General features: G+C 47.2%; 1 protein-coding gene across 1 annotated transcript in view; it reads left to right on the top strand.

The window, feature by feature from the left end:
• The window catches only part of norpA (no receptor potential A), a 317,605-nt gene that overhangs the window by 37,403 nt on the left and 254,104 nt on the right, over nucleotides 1–26,098 (top strand). The window contains exons 2-3 of the mRNA XM_070522685.1: nucleotides 13,172–13,257; nucleotides 25,377–25,474. Of these exons, the coding sequence (XP_070378786.1) occupies nucleotides 25,391–25,474 (84 nt within the window). The 5' untranslated portion in view covers nucleotides 13,172–13,257; nucleotides 25,377–25,390. The remainder of the gene's footprint in view (nucleotides 1–13,171; nucleotides 13,258–25,376; nucleotides 25,475–26,098) is intronic.

The following is a 26,098-nucleotide window of genomic DNA, read 5'->3' as shown; positions in this document are numbered from 1 at the left end:
AAGGCTAACACGTTCGAGCCTACACACACAAAGGCTAACGCGCTCGAGGGCTTTGTAGAACTCTCGGTATAACCCGCGGTGTCGTCGACCGAGGGCCTCGTAGAACTTTGCGCCGTCTCGGGTGGCGCGGCGGCGCACCACATTCCAGAGCTGCCCGCGCGCCACGTGGCCGCCTGTCATCCGTAGTTCTCAGAAGGCGCCTCGTCTGGGGGGGTTGGAACACGCGCAGCGGGCTGAAAGCTGGCACGTTGCCACCCCCGTACGGCCATTCCTAACAGCTCCTCCATGGCCCGGAAAATCTCGCCTGGCCAGTGCTGGCAACCGCTGGGCAGGAAGAGAATGGCTGGCGAGCAAGATGACGGCTTTGCTCTCTGCAACCCCTGCGTACTTGGAATGCCTTCAACCATCTCACAACAACTGGCACAGAAGAGTCGACCCGGCAACACAATACCGCTCAGCGTTCAAACGCCCGGAATTAGCTGCTAACCCACCAGGCCTCCTATCACAATTTCCATGCAGGTCACTCAACTGGGAATCCCAATTTTTGCCCCAAAATTTCGTGCCACCAAAGCGAGCGTTCACGTTCCTCCCGAGTTCGACCAAACCCGACCGTCGCGCTGCTGAAGAGTAAAGGTTTACGCAGAATTAAACCGAAGCCTTTCAAACACCAATACTCAAACATCACTTCAGCAGCTTAACTTCACGAACAGCCTGTTCTTACCCGGTCACAGTGGCGTACTTATCTCATGTACTGCTGCCACTGAACCGTCTGGCCAACTCTACAGGTACGTCATCACAAACGCGCTAAGTTTGAGGTCCCTATTCCGAACTCGTGCTTGCATCTTACAAAGTTTTCATCACGCTGACTCACATTTGTTCCTTTAATCCACACAGGACACGTTCCTTAAACAAACAACCACACTTGCGTAACTTACGCAACACAGAGGAACCTTTGAACAAATGTGTCTTTTACTAACTAGCTCTTCGCACGCGTACTAGAGAAGTCAGAATACGGTTGCCCTCGACACACACGAGCAACCCAGTCAAAAACCTTCTGCTTCCTTCCGTCCGCACAGGACACGCGCTAATAGACCTAAGAGCTTTTCTCAGTGCAAATCACGCACTTACTGAAAATCTACGCGCTTAACCTTAAAATTAAAAAAAAACACTTAAAAAGAAAGAAGGTTAAATAATACACACGCGCGTTACGATAGGCCTCTCAACGATAACCTTGACCTTCAGGTTACTCACATACACACAAAAAAAGAAAGCCTATATACTTATTAATGAACATCTCGCGAGACTACAGGTTTACATAAAACGCGTCTTTCAAATCACGGAGCTTCTCAAACGAAAACACAAACAGAGCTCATACCTTACATACTGAAAGAAATCCTAGTCTCAAATCGCGAAAATTTGCAAATGTTCAGAAATAAAACAAAACACGTTTCACTTCTGTGGAAGCTCTCTTGGCTTCCCGTTCCCGATTGCTTACGACTGACTCATACTTTCAGCCGGACCCGTGGTGGTCGCACTTTACAAGCTATTCTGGCTACGGAGGAACAACAAAAGGGCTGACTCACTATCAGCTCCCCCAAGACGTTACAGTCTCCTGCCAATTTGCGTCCTCCCGCCCCGCTTTCAACAGGACCTCGACTGACCGCGTCGCTACTCCCCACCTGGTCTCGTCTTGCCACCTTGCGCTTCTTTGAACTGCACGCTGAGCTTCGAAGAGAACGACGGAACGACGAGGAATTTGACTGCCCCGTGCCCTTTGTCCGCGTCCGTGCAGAACAAGCTTCTCGGTCCCCCTTTGACCTGTGGCTCGAACGTTCTGGATGCGTCAACATTGTCCTAGACGACCGCACCTTCTTCCTCGCGCCCTGCCCTTTTGGGTTTCTCGCCATCTTTGACGGCGCTACATTAAGTACCGTCTTTCGGTCTTTACCGCGCTTCTTTTTACGGCGCTTTCTCTTTGCACTCGCTTTCATGTCGCCTCGTGCCTCGTGCTGGCCGGTACACATTTCGTCAGCCCGGATCGGTTTCTTACCCGCACAGTCTGAGTGATTTACATTTAAATCTACTCTCTCGCTGCCTCGACTGGCGGACAGCTCAACCGACTCTGGCACAATGCAGCAGGCTTTACTCGAGTAAGACAACTCGCACTCTTGCGAACTGCCCTCTACTACATTGCCCAGCTCACGCTGTGAATCGGCACACAGCCCGTCGGTATCGATCGCTGTCTCACGCGCACAGTCCGAATGATTAATAACGGAATCATCCCTATCTAGGCTATCTAGACTGGCGGAGAGCCGCACCGATCCCTGAACAATGCAGTTGTTCTCTCGTGGACTACGGAGCTCGCCATCCCGAGAACTACTCTCAACTGCACCGTCCAGCTGGCACTTCTCTTCTGCACGCAGATCTGACTCGACATGGGTGCTCGCGTCTGTCAAGTCAACAGTACCCTGTACCTCGCTAACGACCTTGATACCATGAGATGCGATGCACACACGCGGTAACTGTGCCAAATTGTTCGCAGCTGGCCTAGCTGTCTCTACAGTCCTCTGTTGGCACAGCACCTCGTCGCTCTCACTCTGGCCTTTAACGGCCTCTGCTGCCACTAAGGCATCGTTAGCTGCTAGCACTTCGAGTTCACTTATGAACGTGTTGCTATTCTCACAGGTACTACTACTCTCGGCTTTCGACTGAAATCTGCTGTCGACATCCTGCCACTTTCGCTGCGTCCAGCCTACAGATTTTTCAAGCCGCTGTTGACTTTGTTCGATTAACTGCTCGAAACCTTCAATCGTTTTGTTCAATGCCTCAATGTACTGCCTTCTTACTTCTGTTAGGCCTTCTTCCTGTGAAATGCTTTTCAGTTTCTGCCTTGCTTTTTCCTGTTCTTGCTTAAATTCTTCCTGCTCTTGCCTAATTGCGTCCTGTTCCCGTTTTTTGTTTAGAATTCGTTTACCCATTCGTTCGATGAATTTCAAATCATTGTTACTTTCTAGAATTGCCTTACGAATTTCTGCTTCCGTCAAGTCCTCCTCTACGTTTACCTCGATCTCTTCACACAACCACAACAGGTCAGCTCTCGTCAAACACATTAGGACCATGGTCGCTACTTTAAGCTTTGGTTCTGCTGTCACACAATACTTGTTGCGATACCCACGCAAATCAAAATACAAGTAAAAGATCCCCAGCGAATCAAATCCAAAAACACAGTGAAATTGAAGCCTGGTAAATCTTACAGCTAAAACCAAACGCTTACCCACTGAAGCAGCACCATATCACCAGTCCTTCCCCGCCGTAGAGGTGGTCAATCTCAAGTCGCCTCCAACTTGATCAGGATGCCGGTCGGTCACCATGTGCCAACGTCCGTCAGCTGCCGTTGTTGTCTCCCGAGTCGTAGGCCGATCTAGGAGCCGTAGTCGGATCCCTCCGCTGCCATTCAGTTGTCGGGGTTGTCGGACGATCCTACCGCTGTCAATCAGATGTAGGACTCGTCGGACTACCTCGCCGCTGCCACCATTTGAAGGAGTCGGAGGTCGTAGATGAGGAACTCGGTTAACAGGATTTATTTACAGGATTAACATATTTTAAGACAAGATACATTGGCAGTCTAGCGCGACTCCCATATGGAGCCCGCAAGATTAACATTCAGCAAAACAGCATTCGAGCACACAGCTCACTACTACATTTTCAGCATAACATCGAGCACTCAGCTCCTTACGACGAGCACGACACGAGCACGAGCACCCTCTAGCAGTCGGCAAACGCTGCTTATAAGCCTCCGCTTGATGTCATAGTTCGACGTTATCGTTCGGCGTGGACGGAGCACGAATGGTCGGGAATGTGCGTCCAATCATGGTAAACTTGCCGCCGCCCCGCAGTACAGCCCACACACACAAAGGCTAACACGTTCGAGCCTACACACACAAAGGCTAACGCGCTCGAGGGCTTTGTAGAACTCTCGGTATAACCCGCGGTGTCGTCGACCGAGGGCCTCGTAGAACTTTGCGCCGTCTCGGGTGGCGCGGCGGCGCACCACATTCCAGAGCTGCCCGCGCGCCACGTGGCCGCCTGTCATCCGTAGTTCTCAGAAGGCGCCTCGTCTGGGGGGGTTGGAACACGCGCAGCGGGCTGAAAGCTGGCACGTTGCCACCCCCGTACGGCCATTCCTAACAACGCTCAGTAATGGAATAGTTGCGCTCCGCGGGTGAGAGGAGCCTGCTGGCGTAAGCGATAACACGGTCGTGACCACGCTGGCGTTGTGCTAGTACTGCTCCAATTCCGTGACCGCTGGCATCAGTACGGACTTCGGTAGGCGCAGAAGGATCGAAATGGGCCAGAACGGGAGGCGTTGTGAGAATGTCGATTAGATGAGAGAATGCAGAGGCCTCGTTATCGCCCCACTGGAAAGAAGAGTCTTTTTTCAAAAGGTCGGTTAGCGGTCGTGCTATGGCGGCGAAATTCCTCACGAAACGGCGGAAGTACGAACAAAGACCGATGAAGCTGCGCACATCCTTGACACACGTCGGAACAGGGAAGTGCGTAACAGCATGGATCTTGCCTGGGTCCGGTTGCACTCCGTTCGCGTCAACGAGATGTCCAAGGACGGTAATCTGGCGACGGCCGAATTGGCACTTCGATGCGTTGAGTTGCAGACCGGCTCGCCGAAAAACGTCCAGGACTGCTGAGAGGTGCTCGAGGTGCGTAGCGAACGTTGGGGAGAATACGATAACGTCGTCCAAGTAGCACAAGCACATGGACCATTTGAAACCGTGAAGAAGGGAGTCCATCATGCGTTCAAAAGTGGCAGGAGCGTTACATAGGCCGAACGGCATCACCTTGAATTGATAAAGACCGTCGGGTGTTACAAAGGCAGTCTTCTCGCGGTCGAGAGCGTCCATGGCAATCTGCCAATAGCCGGAGCGAAGGTCAATAGAGGAGAAATAGCGAGCACCGTAGAGGCAGTCAAGGGCGTCATCAATCCGAGGTAGGGGGTGCACGTCCTTTTTGGTAACCCTGTTAAGGTGCCGATAATCCACGCAAAAGCGCCATGAGCCATCCTTCTTTTTTACCAGCACAACCGGTGACGCCCAAGGACTACATGACGGTTCAATAATGTTCTTAGCAAGCATTTTGCGAACTTCTGCGTGAATAACTTGACGCTCAGCTGGTGACACTCGATACGGGCGGCAATGAATAGGAGGGGCATCGCCGGTATTAATGCGATGTTTGACAGCTGTAGTTTGGGCTAAAGGACGATCGTTAAAGTAAAAAATATCGTGGTAGGAAAACAGAACGCGGTAGAGTTCACGAGCGTGCTCGGAGGGCAAGTCGGGCGCAATCATTTTCCGTAAGTCAGCGATGGAACAATTTGTCGACTGCGATGGTAGAGAAGTATCGGATGAAGTGGCGTCTACTGCAATGGATGCTACTGAGTGATCCTCGAACGAACAAAGCTGGGCCAAAGACATCCCACGTGGCAGCACTTGTGTCGTCAAGCCAAAGTTGACCACTGGCAGGCAGACGCAATTCGCCGTAATAGATAAAACTGTATGGGGTACTGTGATCCCGTGTGTAAGAAGGACGTCTTGCATAGGAGCCGCGATGTAGTGACCGTCGGGGACTGGTGGGGATGACACTAGGTCAACGTAGGTCAGTGCCGAAGGTGGCAAGCGAACGAAGTCGGCGGAACTGAGGCGACTGGGGTGTGGTTCAGTAGGATCCAGAACAGGCAGGTCAAGGCGGAGAGTACTGGCGGAACAATCGATGAGAGCAGAATGTGCGGAGAGGAAGTCTAAGCCGAGGATGATGTCGTGGGGACAGTGGGCGATGACTGTGAATAGCACGATTGTTGAGCGATCGGCGAAGTTGACGCGGGCGGTACACATACCAATTACGGGGGCTGTTCCGCCATCGGCGACACGGACAACAGGCGTCGTGGCGGGCGTGATAATTTTCTTGAGCCGGTTACGAAGGTCAGCGCTCATTACGGACAAATGCGCCCCAGAGTCTATGAGAGCAGACACGGAAACACCGTCGACGTGCACGTCAAGAAGGTTCAGATGAGTGGGCAAAGTCAGTAGAGGATTTGGCGGCGTAGGGAGCAATGCAGCGTCACCTCGAGGCGCTGCATCGTCTAGTTTTCCGGCTGGGAGCGGCGCCCGAAGGGAGTCGGCGAATAGGAGCGACGGGGCTGGGGAGAGCGAGATTGTCGTCGTTGGGGCGAAGGCGAACGAGAATAGGGGCGGTTCGTTGCAGGAGAATCAGTGGCGGCATTATCGGAGCGTGCGGCATAGGGACGAGAAGGGCCACCTGAGGGGTGAGAGTAGGCAGTATAAGTAGACCGGATCGGGGAACTCCAGCGACTACGACAGTGCCGAGAAATGTGCCCGATTCGATGGCAGTGGAAACAAATAGGCTTGTCATCAGCAGTGCGCCACTCAGATGGGTTGCGGAAACGTGGTGGGTAAGAAGATGCGGGACGGGGCGAAATCGAAGAAGCCGGGCGGGTATCAGGGCGATTGGCCGGCCGGGTATCAGGGCGATGGGCCGAGCAGATGGTGTGAAGACCCATGTTTTCAAACTCCTGGCGGACAACTGCCTGGATCAGTGAGACCGTGACTGCAGATGTGTTGGTGGGACTGGAGTCGAAGGCAGCCGGATAGGCGGCCTCGATCTCACGCCGGACGATTCTGGTAACATCGGCAGTGTTGTTGGGACGAGGAGCGTCGGCACAGGAAGATGTCGCTGGGGTGTTGGGCAGACGGGCAAACTGCTGGTCAATACGTCGGCTTTTGGCGAGTTCCAGGCGGCGGCACTCTTTTATAACAGCATCCACCGTGGCTACGTTGTTGCAAACGAGCAAGTTGAAGGCGTCATCGGCAATGTCTTTGAGGATGTGGGAAACCTTGTCTGACTCAGTCATGTGGGTGTCAACTTTGCGGCACAGAGCCAAGACGTCCTGAATGTACGTGACATAGGGCTCTGTTGACATCTGCACACGGCCGGAAAGCGCCTTCTGCGCGGCAAGTTTTTGACCGTAGGGGTTGCCGAACAAGTCTCGAAGCTGTGTCTTAAGTGAATCCCAACTGGTGAGCTCATCTTCGTGCGTGCGATACCAAACTCGAGGTGTGCCACCGAGGTAAAAGACTACGTTGGCGAGCATAATAGTAGGGTCCCACCGGTTATTGCGGCTGACGTGTTCATAGAGGCTGATCCAGTCATCGACGTCTTCCCCATCGTGGCCCGAGAATACGCCAGGATCACGGGTAGCGGGGAGAGTGATGTAGGTCGTCGAAGGGGCAGCAGGTGTCGGAGCCGGCGGAGTCGGGTTGTCGTCGCCGGGAGCCATGAAGGAAGGCTCGACGTACCGTCCACTGCGAAGCTCCGTGACGAGGCACAGGGAACGTCCACCTCCACCAGATATGTTACGTAGGATGACGCAGACGAAAAGCTATGTACAAATATATTTACAAGGAAAATACGCTGCGCTAGGCCAAGAGGCAACAGCCCGCGCTAGCATCTAATCGTCGTCGTCGTCTTCACACTGCTGGCCTTTCGTGATCGCACATATTGTGCCGTAGCAATATTGTTCTCACTCGACGGGGAAGTCATTTTCTTCGGATAAGTAAACATGCATTATAAGTACAAAAATGGTATGCTCTATAAATAATTCGAGTAGAATAACTATACCATGTTTCCATGAGAGTGAGACTACAGCCAATTCGTGTGTATGTTCATGGATCATAAGGAACGTCAATGTAGTTGCAGTTAGTGGTTACCTTGTACCACAGCACATTTGGCATGCACTAGTCAACCAAATGCAGTGGTACCACGCCACACCATGCTGCTGAGAGTGCTGAGCCACTTGTAGCAGTATCAAATCAGCCCTTGCCTTTTAAACTATCTCACTGCTTTCTGTACACTCAGCCTGACATCACGTAACAGGATCCTATATTTGTCACATTTTTGAAAATGTACAGCACTACTAAAAATGCAATCAGGTGCACGAACGGCCAAATCATTGATTCAGCTGATGCTGGAGACTAGCTGCTACATCTACATCTGTGTAGCGTTATCTGGTTGGTGTTCATACACTGGGCTCAACATAGCAGCAGTGGTTAATTTCATTGGCCCCCCGCAGCAGTACTACCAAGGAAACATGTTGCAGTGAGGGCTCATCTTAAGGTTGCCACTTCAAAGGGAACATTATTTTTGGTTGCTTAAGATAGTGAGGTTTAGCCTTGTAGTCATTACCATGACTACAAGTTAGACCGCTACCAGTTTCAAAAGAGGAAGAAAATTTTTCAGCACTCCTAAAGGCACACAGTACGATGCCATGTGGGGCTGGAGTGCGAACCATGCTTAGAAGATCACTCTCTTGCTGGCTGGCTTGAGCATCCTAAACCTGAAAAACAGGAAAAAATCTTTACAACTAAGCAAACACATCACTTATTACTTACTTCCGCGTTCAGATGTTCACCCTTGCTTGGAGCCCATGCTTGACTGTCACTATAACAACAGGTGCGAACGTGCCCAAGACACTCACTGTCTCTCCATGGGCGCGTTCGCATCGAGCTTTATCTCGACCAAATCAAGCATGGGCTTCAAGTTAAGGCACGTTTCTGAGTGCCTGGGTAAGATATACAAGGTCGCTTAAGACGTCGAAAGTAACCGGTTTTCAGCTTCTCTAAATACAGTGATTAGGTCAAAATCTCAAGAGTATAAATCCACACCTATAGCATCTGTATCATAGGGGCAGATCTAAGGCATCTGCTTAAATAGTGCCACTGACAATAAGATTTGTCTTTGCAAGCAGTAGAGCACAGGAAAGCTTTATATAATATGCAAAAAGATCGACTGTTCAAGAACATGTGAAAGTACATGGCTTGTGCCTACAAATGGTACAAACACCTAATACTGCACGCTATACACAGGAGCTATGTAAACGTACAGAGGACGGAGGAGTAACAAAGCATGCAAAATATCATGTAGCTCTACAGACAGCCCTGAATACAAAAGACCTCCACTGGCAGACAGAACAAAAGCAATGCATGAATGGTGACTACCTCACAACATCGAGCACCACTATCGAAAACGTGTGCCAGAACCACTGAAACCATTGTGCCGTTTTGCACAAAACCTGTGGACTATGGGAAGCACGTACAGTATAAGAAACACCAGGACGATTATGAGAAGATGAACTGAAACATGGGACAAAGGGAGACAAACAAGAACGTCACTTCTCTATTGCCATTTCTTTCCGGTAGCAGTTCAGCTGTTCAAACGAGTCTTAGCTATGTACCAATTGGCTGTTTAAAACTATTCCGAGAAGAAACACCACTGACATGCCTTTAAGGGTACTGCCAAAACCATTGGGCGTTTGCGTTGTGCATCAGCTCTTCCGGCCCATGCTAAGCAATCATTACCAGCATAAAAGGGAAAAAAGTGCAAAACAAACCGACATACCTTGAAAACCATGTGCCTGCTGCAACCGGACACCACTGCAGACATGGCTGGGAATAAGAAATGAAGTGTCACAGCATCCGCACCGCAACCTAAAGGTGGTTCGTTGTGAGAACGGAAAGGTTGGCACTATCAGAGTCCTTTCATGTTTTTCTGGTCACGAAACTCCGCTGTCTTGCTATGGGAGAAAATCATATGCTGCCCAAAGTTGCCGCGACTCAGCGCCACTGTGCCACAGAGGGCATCGTTTGCGTACCGAAACGCTTGCGTAGTGCGAGGCGAGCTGAGTGATTGGGTGCGTTCTGTGCATGTGCTGCACTATTTTTCGAGTGCTGGGCTGTTTAGTTGAAGTGGCAGGGTGGGACAACGATGTCGAACACATGTTGCGTGCCGGGGTGCCGTTCCTGCTACAAGGGCATGACTGAAAAAGTGTCGTTCTGTTTACCTATTGACAAGGAGCAGTGCGAGAAATGGAAGCGGACCATACCGCAGCAGGAGAGTTGCGGTTTTAACTTCGAATCGATGTGTACGCGTGTGTGCATTCTGTATTTATTGCCATTCATTTGCTGGTGTTTGTTTCCTGCCCCCCCCCCCGATGCATATCTCTCGTTTGATGTTCTTTCTTTATGCTTATTATATCAGTGTCATGCTTCTAACAAACTTCTTGCATTGTGAATGGTGGACCATTTGTGACCGGACGCCTCTTTCTGCTGTGTGTATTTCACTGCGCTTATTTTATATGATAAATAAATGATCATGCTTGTATGTTGCTTTTGCACCGACACGGTTTATTTCTTAATCGAGTTATAAAGTTCTTTTTTTTTCATTTTTTGACCATGATAAGAATATCAGGACCGGTGATCACAACATTTTCACATCTTGTAAATAGTTGCGCAGTAAGAACCAAAATACCTAGACTCGTCGTTTCTGTGTCGAAACCACGAGCAGCGTGAGTAAGTGCTGGGCTTACTGATGCTTCTAAACGACTGCTTGCTGAGGCAATTGCCTAATTACAATACAGCTAGTTTCAACTGTGCAGGTCCTAACACTTCACGTTCGCCTTAGTCCGTTGCTAAAATCCGCACCGAAGACACTTAGTAGCGAAGTTTGTCTTGCAATAATCCTACCTAAATCTCATTCAGAAATGGCATCGCTTTGCAGAGAAATCTTAAGCGCACGGAGCAGCTCAATTTCCTTTTCTTTGTCAATAAGTATTCTACTGTAGCAGCCCTTTGCAATAAAAATTTCATTCTTTTGATTTCTTGATAAGATACTGCCCACAGTTTAGCAGAAAGTGAACAGCTGTGCTCGGTGAGCAATTTGGCACTATGCGCAACGGAGAGTTGGTGCTTAATTACAGCAGAGTCCTTCTTACGGGTAAGCGGGGGTGCCACAGCTCATATGTTTGCATCTGGTGATAAGTGGGACCACTGGTGCTTTGTTGCGAATGCGCGGTGTTTAATTTCAGGCAAATATAAAAAGCGGAGCCCAGCGAAGGGTTGAGGCGAGCGGCGATGATGAAGAAATCTGGGCCGAGACCGCCCAGTCGTGCACAGCAGACGCATTTCAATGGGGGCGAAATGCAAAACACCTGTCTATTTAAATTTAGGTGCATTCTAAAGGATCCCAGGTGGTCAAAATTAATCCTGAGTCCCCCACTAAGGCGTGCCTCACAATCGTATTGCGGTTCTGGCTCTTAAAATCCCAGAATTTTTTTTCTTGGACTGAAACCAGCGATGTTATGAGCGGCTTCTTTTTTTTCGTCCCGGGCGCTCGTATCGTGGCAGAATACGTGCTCAGGCAGGTATTTATGCATGTTGAATGTTAAAAATAGTTACGTGAAAGTAAAGCGACGGTTGTGGAAGTTGAAGAAGCTAGAATACCGAGGCTGCCCCATACACAACCACAGCGGTAGCGGCGTTCGCATGCCCTCTCATGCATGGTTGCGCCTCTAGCGGTGGGCACTGGCTCTATATGAAACTGAGGTGGCAGTTTTGTTACCAGAAAAAAAATGGAAGGACTCTGGCGCTATCTTGCTATCTTCTGCATCCCTTCAGGGAGCACAGCATAGAGCAACACAGCTCAGCGATAGAGAAAGCTCAGTGCCAGCACATGGCCAGCACTGGAACACAAGCTCACACGTGCCCGCATATCCTTGCTTGCTGCGCCATTGCAATGGCTGCACTTATGGGGCGGTGTGACAGGCACGCGACTGTGAGAATAATTGATAATTGGGCAATAATGCTGCAAAAATCTCTTTAAATCATTTGACTTTTCTGATGTCCTTAAACACCATTTTTAATTTAGTGCAAAATTTGTGTGTGCTTCCAGCTCCTTGCTTTCGAGCATGCTTTCAACGCACATGGCCTCCGAGATACAGTGTCAAGTGTCGGAGGCCACGCAATCACTTCCACACAGGAAGTTTGCCACAGTTTAAAAAAGTTTGGTGGCGCTCAACAAAAGTAGAGTGCTTCGACATAATTTTCATGCAGTTTTTTTTCTACTATATATATCAGTTCATTCCCAAACATACTGTACCTTGATTTTTCAATTACTTTTCCAAAGTCGGAAATAAAGAAGTTATTAATTGCAAAAAGAAATGAGACATCTATCGGCATCCATTACATGATCACTGATGATACTGGGCAATTGTCGCACCAAACTACAGGCTCCAACTGCACAGCATCTTCCATGCCAAAATCACAGAAGCGCATGTAGACAATGCGAAAGCTTTGGGGGGCCTACAATGCACGTCTAAAGTACAAACTTTATGGATGTTCCATGGACATGCAAAATTTTGTCTGCTGTACGTCTGATGAACGAACTAAATGGATGTTCATTGGACATCAAACCAAAACTTTGATGCCATTGTGCGTCCCTTAGATGTATGTGCATGCAAAGGATGTCCATAGGACATCCCATATTTTGCTGGATGTTTGGAGCAATCGGGTACATCTATTGGATGTTTGTGGCTATCTGGGTACTCCTTTTTGTAATCACATCCGTTCCCCTTGAAATCGACTTCTTTAGGCGTTCAGTCACAATGGCCACTGCCATGCTAGGATAACCTTCTTCTAATAGGCGCCAGACCTGTTCATTAAAACTGGCACTCATTTTGTGCATGCACGATCTGATGAGAGAAGACTTAAGGCATGACATGGCAATTCCGTTTTTGCTATTTGGAATGCTTGGATTGAAAGTTTAACAATGGCTTCGAAGATCTAGGGGAGTACTGCCAATACATGTGATTTTGTTCGAAGACCAAGGAAATGTCTAGAAACAGTATCACGGGTCTCCGAGGAAATTCCTTGGTAAACTTTGATCCTCCTCCATTAAGTTTAAATTGCTCACTTACTGAGATAGCAGCGGCATCAAATTCGTCCCTATTGCTGAAAATCAGGTAATCATCAGCGTAACGAAAAATCTTAATAACACAATTGCCTAAGGCCTTCTCTAAGCAGCTGTCAATCTTGCTCAGGTAAAGCTATTCCTCAGGTAAAGGTAGTGTTGCTCTTTAGTCGCCTTTAAGGCAACGAAGTGATGTGATAAAGTGAGGTGGCACATGAGCTCCCGCATGTGATCAAGCAATGGTATAGAATAATCTCTGGGATTGTGATGGCATCTATTGATGGAGTGGGTAGGTTGAGAAATATCCTTTTTTTTTTCGTCTCTCTTTGTCTGTCTTCCACAGGAGGAGCATCCAAACGGGACTCACCTGAGGGTGCGCCCTGGTGACGCCAGCATGCCTTTGCCATGATGAATTAGCCCCCTGCTGCAGTGAGTAGCCCACGGCAGACTAGCCCAGTTCTTCCTCAGCATGTGCATCAAAGCACGAAATCACCAGGGTGCAGTGACCAAAACAGCATTTGAACGAGGGATGCCTCAGGGGCTGATGCTTCAGAAGCGTATGCAGTTGGGCTGCCTGGTGCGTGACTGGACCATAAATGGTGTAGAGGAACAGGACATTGCCTTGTCCCTTTCTTACCTCCAGTCTATATATTGTGACGCTCTTATGTGCATAGTGGGTTCACGCCTCAACAAACTGTATGCGGGGGCACCGAAGAGTGGTGAACGAAGAAGACGACGTATGGCTGGCTAGCTGAATCTCGACAGGCGCTCAGCTGATCAAGGCCATCGCATCTAACTCTACCCGGCTTTAAAGTAACACCTTTTGTGGGCGTAACAGAGTGGTGGAGGTGCGGGGTACGACAGAACGTACCACGGAGTCGCAACATCTAGAACTTCGCCGGAGCCGTCGTCTTGCCGGTCTCTTGCCAACGACCTTCCCTATGGCTCAGGACAGAGGTGGACAAATGCCAGCTCTAGTTTCACCTTCTCAAAGGTCAGCGCCAGTTGGACCTTTGCAGCACTACATGGAACCACGCTCGTTCGCGGGAAAAGTGGGCGAAGACGTCAACGAGCGGCTGACGCACTACGCAAGGGTGAGCCGCTACAACCGATGGGATTCTGTCACTCAGCTTGAATATGTCGCACTCTTTCTGAGTGAGACAGCGCTGATGTGGTATGAAAACCACGAAGACTTCCTAACAACGTGGGAGCGCTTTGTCGAAGAAATGAAGAAGTGTTTTGGCGACACCCACGCCAAACAGAAAGGCGCCGATAAAACACCTGCTCAAAGAGCTCAAGCTCCTGGAGAAACGTGCACTATATACATAGAGGAAATCCTCAAGCTGTGCAAAATCGTGAATTCGCAGATGTCCGAGGAAGACCGAGTCGGACATCTCCTCAAAGGAATTGCAGAAGATGTATACTATTTCCTCATAAGCTGGGTAGAGTTAGATGCGATGGCCTTGATCAGCTGAGTGCCTGTCGAGATTCAGCTAGCCAGCCACACGTCGTCTTCTTCGTTCACCACTCTTCGGTGCCCCCACATACTGTTTGTTGAGGCGTGAACCCACTATGCACGTAAGAGCGTCACATTTATATTTATTTATTTATTTAAAAAAATACCTTACAAGCCCCTAGAGCTTCTTTTGCACTGTTTCTGGTGAAGCCGATGTCTTGACAAGGTGGCTTGTTTTTTTCTCCATTTCCTTTTCTGTACCTCATTTCCTGCTTAGCTAGCAATGCTGCAGAAGCTACAGAAGTGGTGCAGTGATACAAGTCTCGCTTCACACGTTTTGCAGTGGGGTTGTTCTTGATCTTCGACACTCTTTAAGGAACAAATCCTTCATATATTACAACTACATCTTAATTACATTAGGCTACATCAAGTGACGTATTATGTGTGCACATCTGTGCTTCCAGTATGTTACATACTACGCATTAGCAACAAGTGCAGTTGTCATGGTGTAGCCACTGGCCACAAAACGTGCCACTCCTCTCATTCAGACATAAATAGGTTCAGGTCTGTAATGGCTTCTATGCAATAAGTACATCATATTTTGTAGCATACAAGTATGAGACTTAATATTGCATTGAATTACATAGTGCATATGTAATATTTTTAGCTGGTCGTGAATGCAGCCAGTGAGAGAAGTCTCCCTAGCATTTGCCAGTTGTCTGTAAAATGGAGTACGGGCCTGATGAACCCCTTGTTGAAGCATTGGCTCCAGTGATGTTTTTCGTTTCACTGCTGTTTATCACATCGAGTCTGTGAACTCTTCTGTCTGGTGCACATACCAATGGGCAGGTAGCAGTGCACAAAAGGCACCCAGTATGCAAATATTGTTATCGGCGCTTTAACATTGGCCCCCTGCAGAGCATGATTTCATGAAAGTGCGATGGTGCTCATATATTCTTAAAAAAAAATAAAAAAATTCTTGAACTTCATTGATGTGAATTTCTTCAGAAGACAAGATTCTTAGTAGATGTTGCCAAGTTTGTAAGAGATACAAATTATAGATTGAGAGTTATAGATTTTAGATTTACAGGCCCAAAGAACAATTAGTTTTATGAGTTACCTTGAAAAGATCATTGTTATTCTTCAAAGTGACAAATATCAACAAAGAAGATGTGTCATTGTAGTCATCTGGTCCTTTTGCCTGCACAGTGCATCCTTGTTTATGAATGTACAGCTTGTCTACAGAGGCGGGGAGAATGTAATTGGGCATAATCAAAACTGTAGGAACAGCATGGTTAGATAAGATGCCGCCACTGTTACAATCGGCCAGAAGTGATAGTGACCTTCTAGCCTCCCCTAGCCCGCTGCGACATATCTCTTCGTGAAGCCAACAATGCATCTCCCTCGAACAGGTTGAGTATTGTTAGCTGGTTCGCAGTCGCCTTCACAGACCAATTGGAGCAAGAAAACTGGAAAAGGGTGTTCTACGGTGTTCCCCCACAGACTCCGGTAATCATCACAGTCGTTTGACGGACGCGGCAGCTAACTGTGGAGTCAGCTCAGGAACCAAGACATGCCAGCTTGAATCAAGCATGACAACCCCTGTCTACGAGGCCCCACTCTTTTCGGTTTGTTCAGTGAAACAAAAGTGCAAGAGTGAGTGTATGAACCCTCACTCTCAAAGACGGGTCCTTTAGCAACTTTGGACTCCAATTGGATGAAGGTTAAACGGTTCCTAGGCCAGTTTCCCTGGCCCAGGAATCTAGGGAAAACATAAGTGGTTTTCAGCAGCCGTTTTCGGCTCCTTGGTGTGCTTTGTTTCAGTCATGCTAGGCCACGGAGCAAGAAGCATTTAGGAGTGGAAACTCCGCTGTTTGCGGCGACCAGAAAAGGTCACAAGCCCGCGGAGCCGTTATCGTGCTGGCGGCACCTGGCGGCCTGGAAAGAAATTACCGCCGTTGAGAGCGCGCTGGAGCAACGCCGGAGCCGCCTGTTCGGGCGCTGCATTTTTTTTTCCGCTGCGGCTTCTAGGACGCGCCGCATGGCGCCGCCACTGTATACGGCCCCGTCGGCGCATACAACAATTGTGACCTTATCTGGTCGCCCGCGCTCGCTCGCGCTGACGGGAGTTTCGCCTCCTAAATGTCTTACTCCGTGTGCTAGACTGATGAAATGTAACATTCTCTGCCCTTCATGTAGATACTGTAAATAAATCCCGTACTCCTCGTTTTCGATGAGAACAAGTTCCTCCTTTCATTAACGTCCTGGCTTGGATGATCGGACGACGGCATAGGCCAGCTACCCCTTTTGACATACCCGGCCCCAACTCTTACAACTGGCTGGTAGCGTTGAGATGGACTTTGCGACGTGGTGCTGTGTCTGCAGTGAGTGCTTGGTTTTTACTTTAACTCCCTGGGCTTCATTTTGTGGTTGTTTAGAACAATAGGGAAGCTGGATTGTTGATTCTTAGATAAGTTGTGTTTACCTAGTTATGTTTATCGAGCAGGACCAAGGCAGTAAAGCAGCAATCATGGATTTGAGGACACTGCTGAGAGACAAATTGTTAGTTGTCGGGGAGGAACTAGGCCTAGAGGTACACAAGGAAATGATGAAATCGGAACTATTAAAGCTGATTTCCGATCAGGCCAGTGAGGAGGACATTGGAATTGGGTTAGAGCTCTTTAGGAAAAGAAAGAAACGGGACAGAGAGAGAGAACGGGACAGAGAAGAACATGAGTTAAGAAATATGCAACTTGACCTTGAAAGTAAATGTTTGGTGTTGTCTCGAGTGAGTGAGAGGGTTCTGGAACAACAAAGTGAGGCAGAATGATACCACATGGACATGTTGTTAAAGCCATTTGAGGTTGGGAACAGCATAAGGTTGTTCCTAAGAAATTTTGAAAGGACTTTTGAGAAGATGAACTTTGCTCCAAGTACATGGCCACAGCTGTTGCTGTTTATGTTGCAGTGCGAGGCTGCTGAAATAATCGCCAGACTCAGTGCCCAAGATGCATATGATTGTGTGAAGGTTAAAGCTAGCCTTATAAAAAAGTACCACCTTTCAGCCGAAGCTTTTCGGCAAAGGTTTTGAAACACTGGCAAGAAGGATAGTGAGGGATATCCGGAGTTCGCATATGGCTCAAAGGCAAACCTAGTCAAGTGGTTGAAAAGTGCGTAAGCATAACGAGAGCAGAGACATGATTATTGAACGCATGTCTCTAGAGCAGTTTTACAAAAGCATCCCACATTCTGTGAAGCTTTGGGTGCAAGACAGAGGCAATGTAATAACTGTGGAAAGGGCAGCCAATTTAGCCAAAGAGTATGCAACATGTAGAAAGCTGAATGCCGAGGATGGAAATTGGGACGGTCAAAATGGACCGCGAAAACAGTTTCCATTCAAGAAGGGATTGCAGATGAAACGACCAGAGCATGTAGACGCGGAGGAAAGGACGTCAGGAAAGAGCAAGAAGTCAAATGGCAAAACCATACAAAAAGAGCAGAAAATAGGAATCTTTTAGGACAATTCGCTGCTTTAAGTGCCACAAACTCGGACATATCACTGCGAACTGCGAAAGCCTAGCATAGTTTTGTCGTACGTGGACGAAAGAGATGAGAACATGGAACTTTTAAGCCCATATCTTCACAACATGCATATTAATGGAAAACCATGCTGGGTGCTACAAGACAGTGCCACCACCATCGACATTGTCCATCTGTCTTACGTGACGTTAGAGGACTTCGCCGGAGAAGTAGCATGGATCAAACAGGTTGTAGAAGAACACAGTGTGTGCCTGCCCATGGCCAAAGTCAAAATCAGTGGACCGTTCAGGGAGCCCGTGACCGAGGCTGCAATTTCCAAATTTTTGTCGCTGCAGTACCCTTACATTTTTTCGAATCAGTCAGAGCAGTTACTGTGTGACAAAAAGCTTAAACAAAAAAAGGGCATAGTACAGGCAATGGCGCGAGGCCAAGCTCGGAAAATTGCATCGCTTTCGGTTGAAAATGCAAAAGCTGCTCCAGCGGAAGTAGCAAAAGAGGTAACTTCGTTAACCGAATCCGAGCTAGGCTCGAGGGATGAAAAAACGGTTGAGGAAACACGGCCAGCTGACCAGCTCAATGGGAGCATCTCGCTGGGGTGTCAAAGTTCACACCTGCAGGAAGAGCCAGCTGACACACTCACAAGTGAGACAAGGTCATTACTATCACCGGCCTCAAAGAACTTTGATCAGCTCTTACATGTGGACAGAGAGTCACTGGCAGCCGAGCAAAATAATAATGTCAGCCTAGCTTAATTACATGAAACAGCTAAATAAGGCATTGCTAGGCGCAATGTGACGATGCACGAGAAAGGAGGCTCATTATATCAGCACTACAGAGACCGAAAGGGCAAGACTCTGGATCAGTTAGTAATACCTACTAAGTACAGGGAGGATCTTTTGGATCCCTGTCATGGAAATGGGTGGTCAGGCCATCTAGGCATAAACAAATTGAAATAAAGATTGCAATTGCGCATGGAATACTACTGGCCTGGCTGTTTTAAAGACATAGAAAACTGAGATCATGCGACGCCTACCAGTGCTCGGCTAAACCAGGAGAAACATGAAAAGCTCCACTAAAGGTAGTGCCCTTAATATCAGAACCTTTCAGATGACTTGTGATAGACACGGTAGGGCCTCTATCAAAGACAAAGTCGGATTACCTGTTTATCCTGCTGTGTCCGGCTACAAAGTTTCCAGAGGCAATCCCTCTGCAAGAACTCAGCTCCACCGCAGTAGTAGATGCGCTTTTGACAGTATTCGCACGAGCCGGTTTCCAGCCAAAATTCAGGCAGATCCCAGGCCAGTATTCGCCAGCTCACTAATTTCCACATTCTTACAAAAGTGCGGGGTAAAGTTGATGCACAGTTCTGTCTATCACCCTCAGTCAAATAGTGTAGAAAAATGGCATTAAGTGCTTAAGTGAGTTTTGCAGGCAGAGCTCTGTTACAAGCAAAAACAGGACTGGGAGAATTGTCTTCTGGCTACTTTCTTTGCTTTGCGAACAGTTCCTCATAAGGCTACATGGTTCTCACCAGCAGAACTAGTGTATGGGAGGACACCCCGTTCCCCACTGAGAATGTTAAGAGAGATGTGGGTGGAAAGAGGAGAGAGTCAAAGAGTGGTAGAGTATGTGCTAAATCTGCTGGAATGACTAAATGCAACACAAGAACTAGTTGAAAAGAACAAAAGCATGGCGCAAAGGAATGCCAAGCTATATTACGACAGGATGTGAGGCTTCGAACGTTTAACAGTGGGGACCAGGTAATGATTCTCAAGCCTTCAAGAAAGAACAAGCTTAAGTTCACTGGTATAGACCCATTAAAGTGTTGCACGAACTTTCAAGTACTAACTATGCTCGGAAAATGACCGGTCGCAGGAAGGAGGTGAGGATATACCACTGCAATTGGATGAAGCCGTACGTAGAGCGGAGCTGGGTCGTTAACTTTACCATCAAAGAACCGGATGACATTAGTACCGAGTTTAATGAGTGTAAGGCTACCTTCAACTCTGAATTCAGCCTGGAAGAAGTTGTAGAACACTCAGTAAGCACAGATTCTCTTAAACCTGAGCAGCTAGATGAGCTAAAGTGGCTGCTAGGGGAATATCACGATAGATTCAGCAAACTGCCAGGTAAAACCAAACTAATGACACATGAAATAGAACTGACATCAACCAAACCTGTAAGAACAAAGCCTTACAGGGTGTCTCCATGACAGAGAAATTATGGAGGCAGAGATACAGCGTATGCTAGAGTTGGGAGTTATTGAGCCTGCTGAGAGTGACTACATGTCACCACTAATGTTTGTGGAAACCCCTAATAAGGACCCTCGTTCGTGTGTCGGCTATAGAAAGTTAAATGCCATCACCAGGGATCATTTGTACCCGATACCCAACATTGAGGAACGAATTGAAAGATTCAGCGCTACTAAATACATTTAGACTCTAGATCTTGTGCGGGGATACTGGCTAGTTCCCCTTTTAGAAAGTGCCAGCCCGCTATGCTACATCTATCTCACCTATAGGCACTTTTCGCCCTCTTGTTCTCAGTTTCGGGCTGAAGAACATGCCGTCTAGCTTCTCTAAGTTGATGGATATTGCCCTAAAAGGCTTGCAGGAGTTCGCCTTGCCATATCATGATGATGTCGCAATTTTTTCCAACAGCTGGAAACAGCACGTATCGTACCTGAAGCAGGTCTGGTTGAGGGAAGTGGGCTTAATGATGAAGGTGGAAAAATGTAGGTTTGGCTGCTCACAGGTTACTTATCTGGGCCATGTTGCCGGCCAGGGCACGAGATGGCTGGCTGAGCTGAAAACAGCTACGATTGAAGATTTTTTATAGTCGCACATGAAAGCAGACATTTATTCATTTTTGGGACTTGTTGGGTACTAGCAACTGTACATTCCGAATTACTCGCAAATAGCAAGTGTTTAAATGGATGCACTCCTAAAGGGAGCACCAAGTAGTGTGCACTGTGATAAAAACAAAGAGAACGCATTCCAAGGTTTGAAAATGTTATTAGTTTCAAATCCTGCGCTTCCTGCACCAGACTATACAAAGGAATTCATAGTTCAGTGTGACGCAAGCGACAGGGGAATGAGCGTGGTACTTGGTCAGGTCGGCAGTGATAATGAGGAACATCCTATTCTCTATGCCAGCCGTAAACTAGCTGGAAAAGAGGAAGCCTATAGCACTTTAGAGAAGGAATGTGCTTGTTTCGTTTGGGCAGCCCAAATGTTGTCGTGTTACCTGCATGGAGGGAGATTCATCTTCGAGACCGACCACTGCTTTCTGACGTTGCTTAATCAGATATCTCAAAAAATGGCTGCTTGTTCCGATGGAGCCTTACTCTCCAACAGTACAACTTCTCTGTTAGATATAAGAAGGGAAAGTTGCATAGCAATGCAGATTGCTTGAGCAGGCTAATTTGAAACTCTTTCTGCGTTTAGGGATCCCTACTAAATTTTGTTGTTTTATTTTACTAAGACAATCCCCTTTCATGTAGCAGAACTCCATCCATGATTGCTATGTCGGCACGAAATTCCTTCAAAATTTGGGTAGCGAAATGCAGTATTTGTTGTTTCTGCACTCATTTTTTCTTCAAAGTCTGGTGGGTTTAAAGCAAGATCCAAGATGCTTCATATCTGCACAGAGCCGTGTTGTGGGGTTTGCTTTGCTGTTGCCTATCATTGTGAGATGTTTTGAGGTGTATGTCAGCATTTCACAGCTGGTTGCTGCAATCCAAGTCATCCCCCTTGCCACCAGCCATTCTCTTCCTGCCCAGCGGTTATCAGCACTGGCCAGTCGAGGTTTTCCGGGCCATGGAGGAGCTGTTGCAATCGGTCGGGGGGTGATAGTGACCTTCTAGCCGTTCCTAACCCACTGTGACAAATCGCTTCGTGAAGCCAACAATGCATCTCCCTCAGACAAGACTACCGGCGTCACTAGGCGAGGCAAGTTTGGTGGACTGAGTATTGTTAGCTGGTTCGCTGTCGCCTTCACAGACCAATTGGAGCAAGAAAACTCCTGGAAAAGGGTGTTCTACAGCATTCCTCCATGGACTTCAGTAATCGTCACAGCGGTTTTACAGATGTGGCAGCTAACTGCGGACTCAGCTCAGGAGCCAAGGCATGCTAGCTTGACGTGTTTACGAGGCCCCATTCCTTTCAGTGTGTACAGTGAGACAAAAGTGCGGGAGTGAGTGTGTGAACCCTCACCTTCAAAGGCTGGTCCTTCGGCGACACATCGCTCTCAGTCTGTCTTCATTAATAACCAACCCTCGAACCCACTTCTAATGACTCCCGGCATCCTTCAGGGTTCTGTCATCGGTCTCTTGTTAATATTCCTAATTTACATTAATGACTTACCCCAGCACATATCTTTTTGCATCTGATTCTTCGCCAATGATGCATTATTTATTGCCAGTGACTAACCCATCTTACCAAGAATCCCTTCAGGCAGACCTAAACCACTTGCTAAATTGGCGTTGGCAGTGGATGATGATACTCAACCCTAACAAATGTAAGTAGTATGTGTCTTTTCACCACAGTCGCAAATCCTTTGTTTTCGAATATACCATTTCTAGCTTCCCTGTTGACTTCCTCCAGTCTTACAAATACTTAGGTATCACCGTTTATGAAGATTTATCCTGGCTAACATGTGACTAACCTGATATCATCAGCTAATAAAACACTAGATTTCTTAAAACGTCACCTGCGGGAAGCTCCACAACACGTCAGACTACAAGCTTACATTTCACTCATCAGCACTAAACTAGAATACGCATCGGCCATCTGGAACCCTCATCAAGCATATTTAACAAATGGCATCGAAGCTGTACAAAACCCGGCTACCAGGTTCATTCACTCTTCATATTCATATGACATTAGCATATCATCTTTAAAATTGCAGTCAGGTTTGTGTAATCTTTCTGCTCGCCGCCGCATTGCTAGTCATGTCTTGTATCACAAGTTCTTTTATTCATCACTAAGACAAGAACCATGCACCTGCGTACACCCACCACGCAGATCCCATCACATCGGTCACCCTCTTCAAGTTTTGTGTCCACGAGCTCGTACCTACTACCTTCATGAATTGATTTTTTTCACGAGCAGCAACTGACTGGAACAGCCTTCCCCATCATGTCACTGCCATAACGTGCCCATCAACATTTTCGACTGCTGTAAACGCCTGCATTTTGTAAACCCCATCCCTTATGTAACACCCCAGAAGGGGTCTTTAAGGAAAATAAAGTGATGTGATGTAATGTGGCTTTAGACGCTCCGATTGGACGAAGGTTGGACAGCAGTTTCCCTGGCCTAGAGATCTAAGGACGACAGAGGCGGTTTTAAGCAGCCGTTTCCGTCTCCTCGTTGTACTTCATTTCAGTCATGCTAGACTGATGAAATGTAACATTCTCCACCCATCATGTAGATATTGTAAATAAACCCCGTACTCCTTGTTCTCGATGAGAACGCGTTCCTCCCTTCAACAACATCCTTAGTGTGGATGAGTTGTATGATGGCATTGGCCAGCTACCCCTTTTTGACATGCCCGGCCCCAAATCTCGCACTGCCATTAAGGGAAATACATCCAGAAAGATTGTGTCATGTTGAGACACTACAATCTGAGAAGTATGCTGAGAAAGCTTTAAAAAAATCGGGGATATTGTCAAATATTGTCCTTTAATGCAATTCACTGTGAGGTTGGATGCGCATTCATTATCGGTAAAGTTGTTTGAAAGTGTGTGTTAAAATATATTAGCTTAAACTTCGAAATTTTTTTAATGTACCTTCAGTTTACTCATGTTAATTGGAAACATTGAAAGAGCAGATGTTGAGAATCTATGTGTATTGAATGGCTGCAATGCACTGTGGCTACATCTAAAGATGTACAATTTAAAAGAATGATTTGGCTGCATGGTGTTTGTGGGTCATGAATATGAATTTATCAGCTTTTATTTCATTAGGAAAAACAAATTTTCAGCGTTCATGGGTTCATGATGTTCAACAAATGAATAAATTTCTCACAAACAATGATTTATGTACACCTGCTGTCACTCCAGGCTGATTATTTAAATTGAATGTTTGGTTTTGTCTGCAATGAGGGGCTCAGTTTCAGATTGTTATTCTTTCAGCGAACATTCAGTACCTTACAAAGAATATACAGACGACTGTCCCAAAGTCAAGGACTGCAACGTGACCCTCGGTTAGTAGTAAAAGTGAGATAAGAATAAAAAAGCAACCAGAAGAATGCTATGTAGCTCAATGCTAAAATACATAGGTAACAAATTTATATGTTGAAAAATCAAAGGTTTAGGTCTAAAAGCATTGGCCTGCTGGCATGACAGTTCACAGATGTTGCAGTCTATTCTAGTATGGGTGAAATGAAAATATTCTGGTGCTTTTATATATGCGGATCATAGAACTGAGGTGGTGAAAGTATAATCTGATGTCCACTGTCACATTGTCCTTATCAGTTTATTATGTAGTTTTGGGATGTCAAGTCAATCAGTCAATCAATATTTTGCTTAGCCTTACACATTCTCGATGTGAAATTCTTAGACTAACTACATGTGCCAGCCAACGTTTCCTTGCCCTTGCCTTAACTAGCTTTTTATGATATGTACCATTGGGCCATGATGCAATAACGCCTGTCAAGTTAAAGGTAAAGGGTTGGCAATAGGAGGGCAAGATTGGCCCATTACAGAGCATTGCCTGAAAGGCAGCGAGGCACGTCCGTGCAAGTCAGTGATCCAGCCGCGTTTTTAAATGCATCTGTTGGGTGCCAGCCTCAGTTGGGGACACCCCCACTGTGAGCATTTTTTGTTCTTGCCCATCACTGGCTCTTCGTTAATTGAAACAAGGGGTGACCACATGCTGACATGGCTGTGGCAGCTCTGACAGGTCACGGTTGTGGCCTAGGCCATGAATGGCTCTAATGAGCTTTTGGGCTGCATACGGAAGTGGCTTTTTCAAGGTCTCACTAATGACAGACTGATGAATATTCATGGCTCCTGAGCAAGTTCACTTCTGCTTGTCTCGTGAGAAACAATCTGCTGCTGCCAGGGTTGGGCTGCTCGTCGAACTTGTGAGTCTTCTTAGTTTCAGCTTATAAATCTTGCACTGTTGTTCTCTTGGTTCAAAATGGTATTGAAGAATGCGGGTGAGGTAACTGGAATCTTATCTTATTAGCATGGACCTTAGAGCAGAGCAAGTCAACATTAAGATAAGGATGCATTGTGCAATACCTAAGGGCCAGGACACAGTTTCTACTACTATTACCACTGATCCTCTGCAGTAAATCTTCTGCAATAAATGTTGGAAGAATGGCCTGTTGTGTTTGCTGGCAGATGAATGGGTGTTCACGTGATGCCATTCTTTACCATGATTTTGGGACTCAGTTTGTAGGCACAACTTGCCCTTTTCATTTGAGAAAGACAAGTGCAGTATGCAGCAAGTATTGGGGACTCTACACTGGCATAAACATGTGAAAAGAGTTGCCTCCAACTTGCTATGGCTGGAGTTGTTCAGCTGAGCCTTTGTGCATCTCGCAGCCTCTGGCACTGTCATGACGAAAGCATATGACTTCAACTGGCAACGTCCTGTACCTGAAGCCCTGCTCAAGGGATGCATCTTTGACCGTTGGGAAGAGGTGTGTTTCCTTGCTTTTTCTCTGCTCTGCTGCATGTGACACACATGCTACGTCCAACAAGGACTACTTATGATGAACAGTGTGTGGCATACTTGCATATTATTGCCATGCATGCATCGTTTTACTTCTGGCTAATGATCACTTTTACTCAGACATCACTGTCATGCTATCCCTTTCACAGAAGACATGTTTACTGTATTAAAAACTGTGAGAATGTTGTTGTCACCTTGATAGAAAGACGGGACCCGTCATGCTACAGTATGTTCTCCAAGAAAATTTGACACACTTCAGAGGGCGGACGGGGTTGCACAATGCTTGACCATGCTTGCCCTGTTTCTGTCCTCACACAACTGTTCCAGGGTGCCCAATAAACACTCCTGTTCTCCTCATTCAGCAGCCTGTTTAACTTAGCTCTGTTTATCTTCAACTTTGAAGCAAGAAGTTTTAGAGGTCTAGCTATCCATTCGTACTTGCAGGATCCCATGATTACCTTGGCTGTTCTTTTGTTTGACATGGTACTCTTTTCAGACGTACTTGAAATGAGCTTGTTGGTGTGCTGTCATGTACAAGTGTTGGCTGCAGCACTTGTAGTCGCTGTTAGAATACAGCTCACAGCAGGTGCAC

This window comes from Dermacentor albipictus, chromosome 7 (assembly GCF_038994185.2).
Source record: "Dermacentor albipictus isolate Rhodes 1998 colony chromosome 7, USDA_Dalb.pri_finalv2, whole genome shotgun sequence".
Classification (NCBI taxonomy): Eukaryota; Metazoa; Arthropoda; class Arachnida; order Ixodida; family Ixodidae; genus Dermacentor; species Dermacentor albipictus.
Note: the sequence above shows the minus strand (reverse complement) of the source record. Positions and strands in the feature narration are given on the sequence as shown.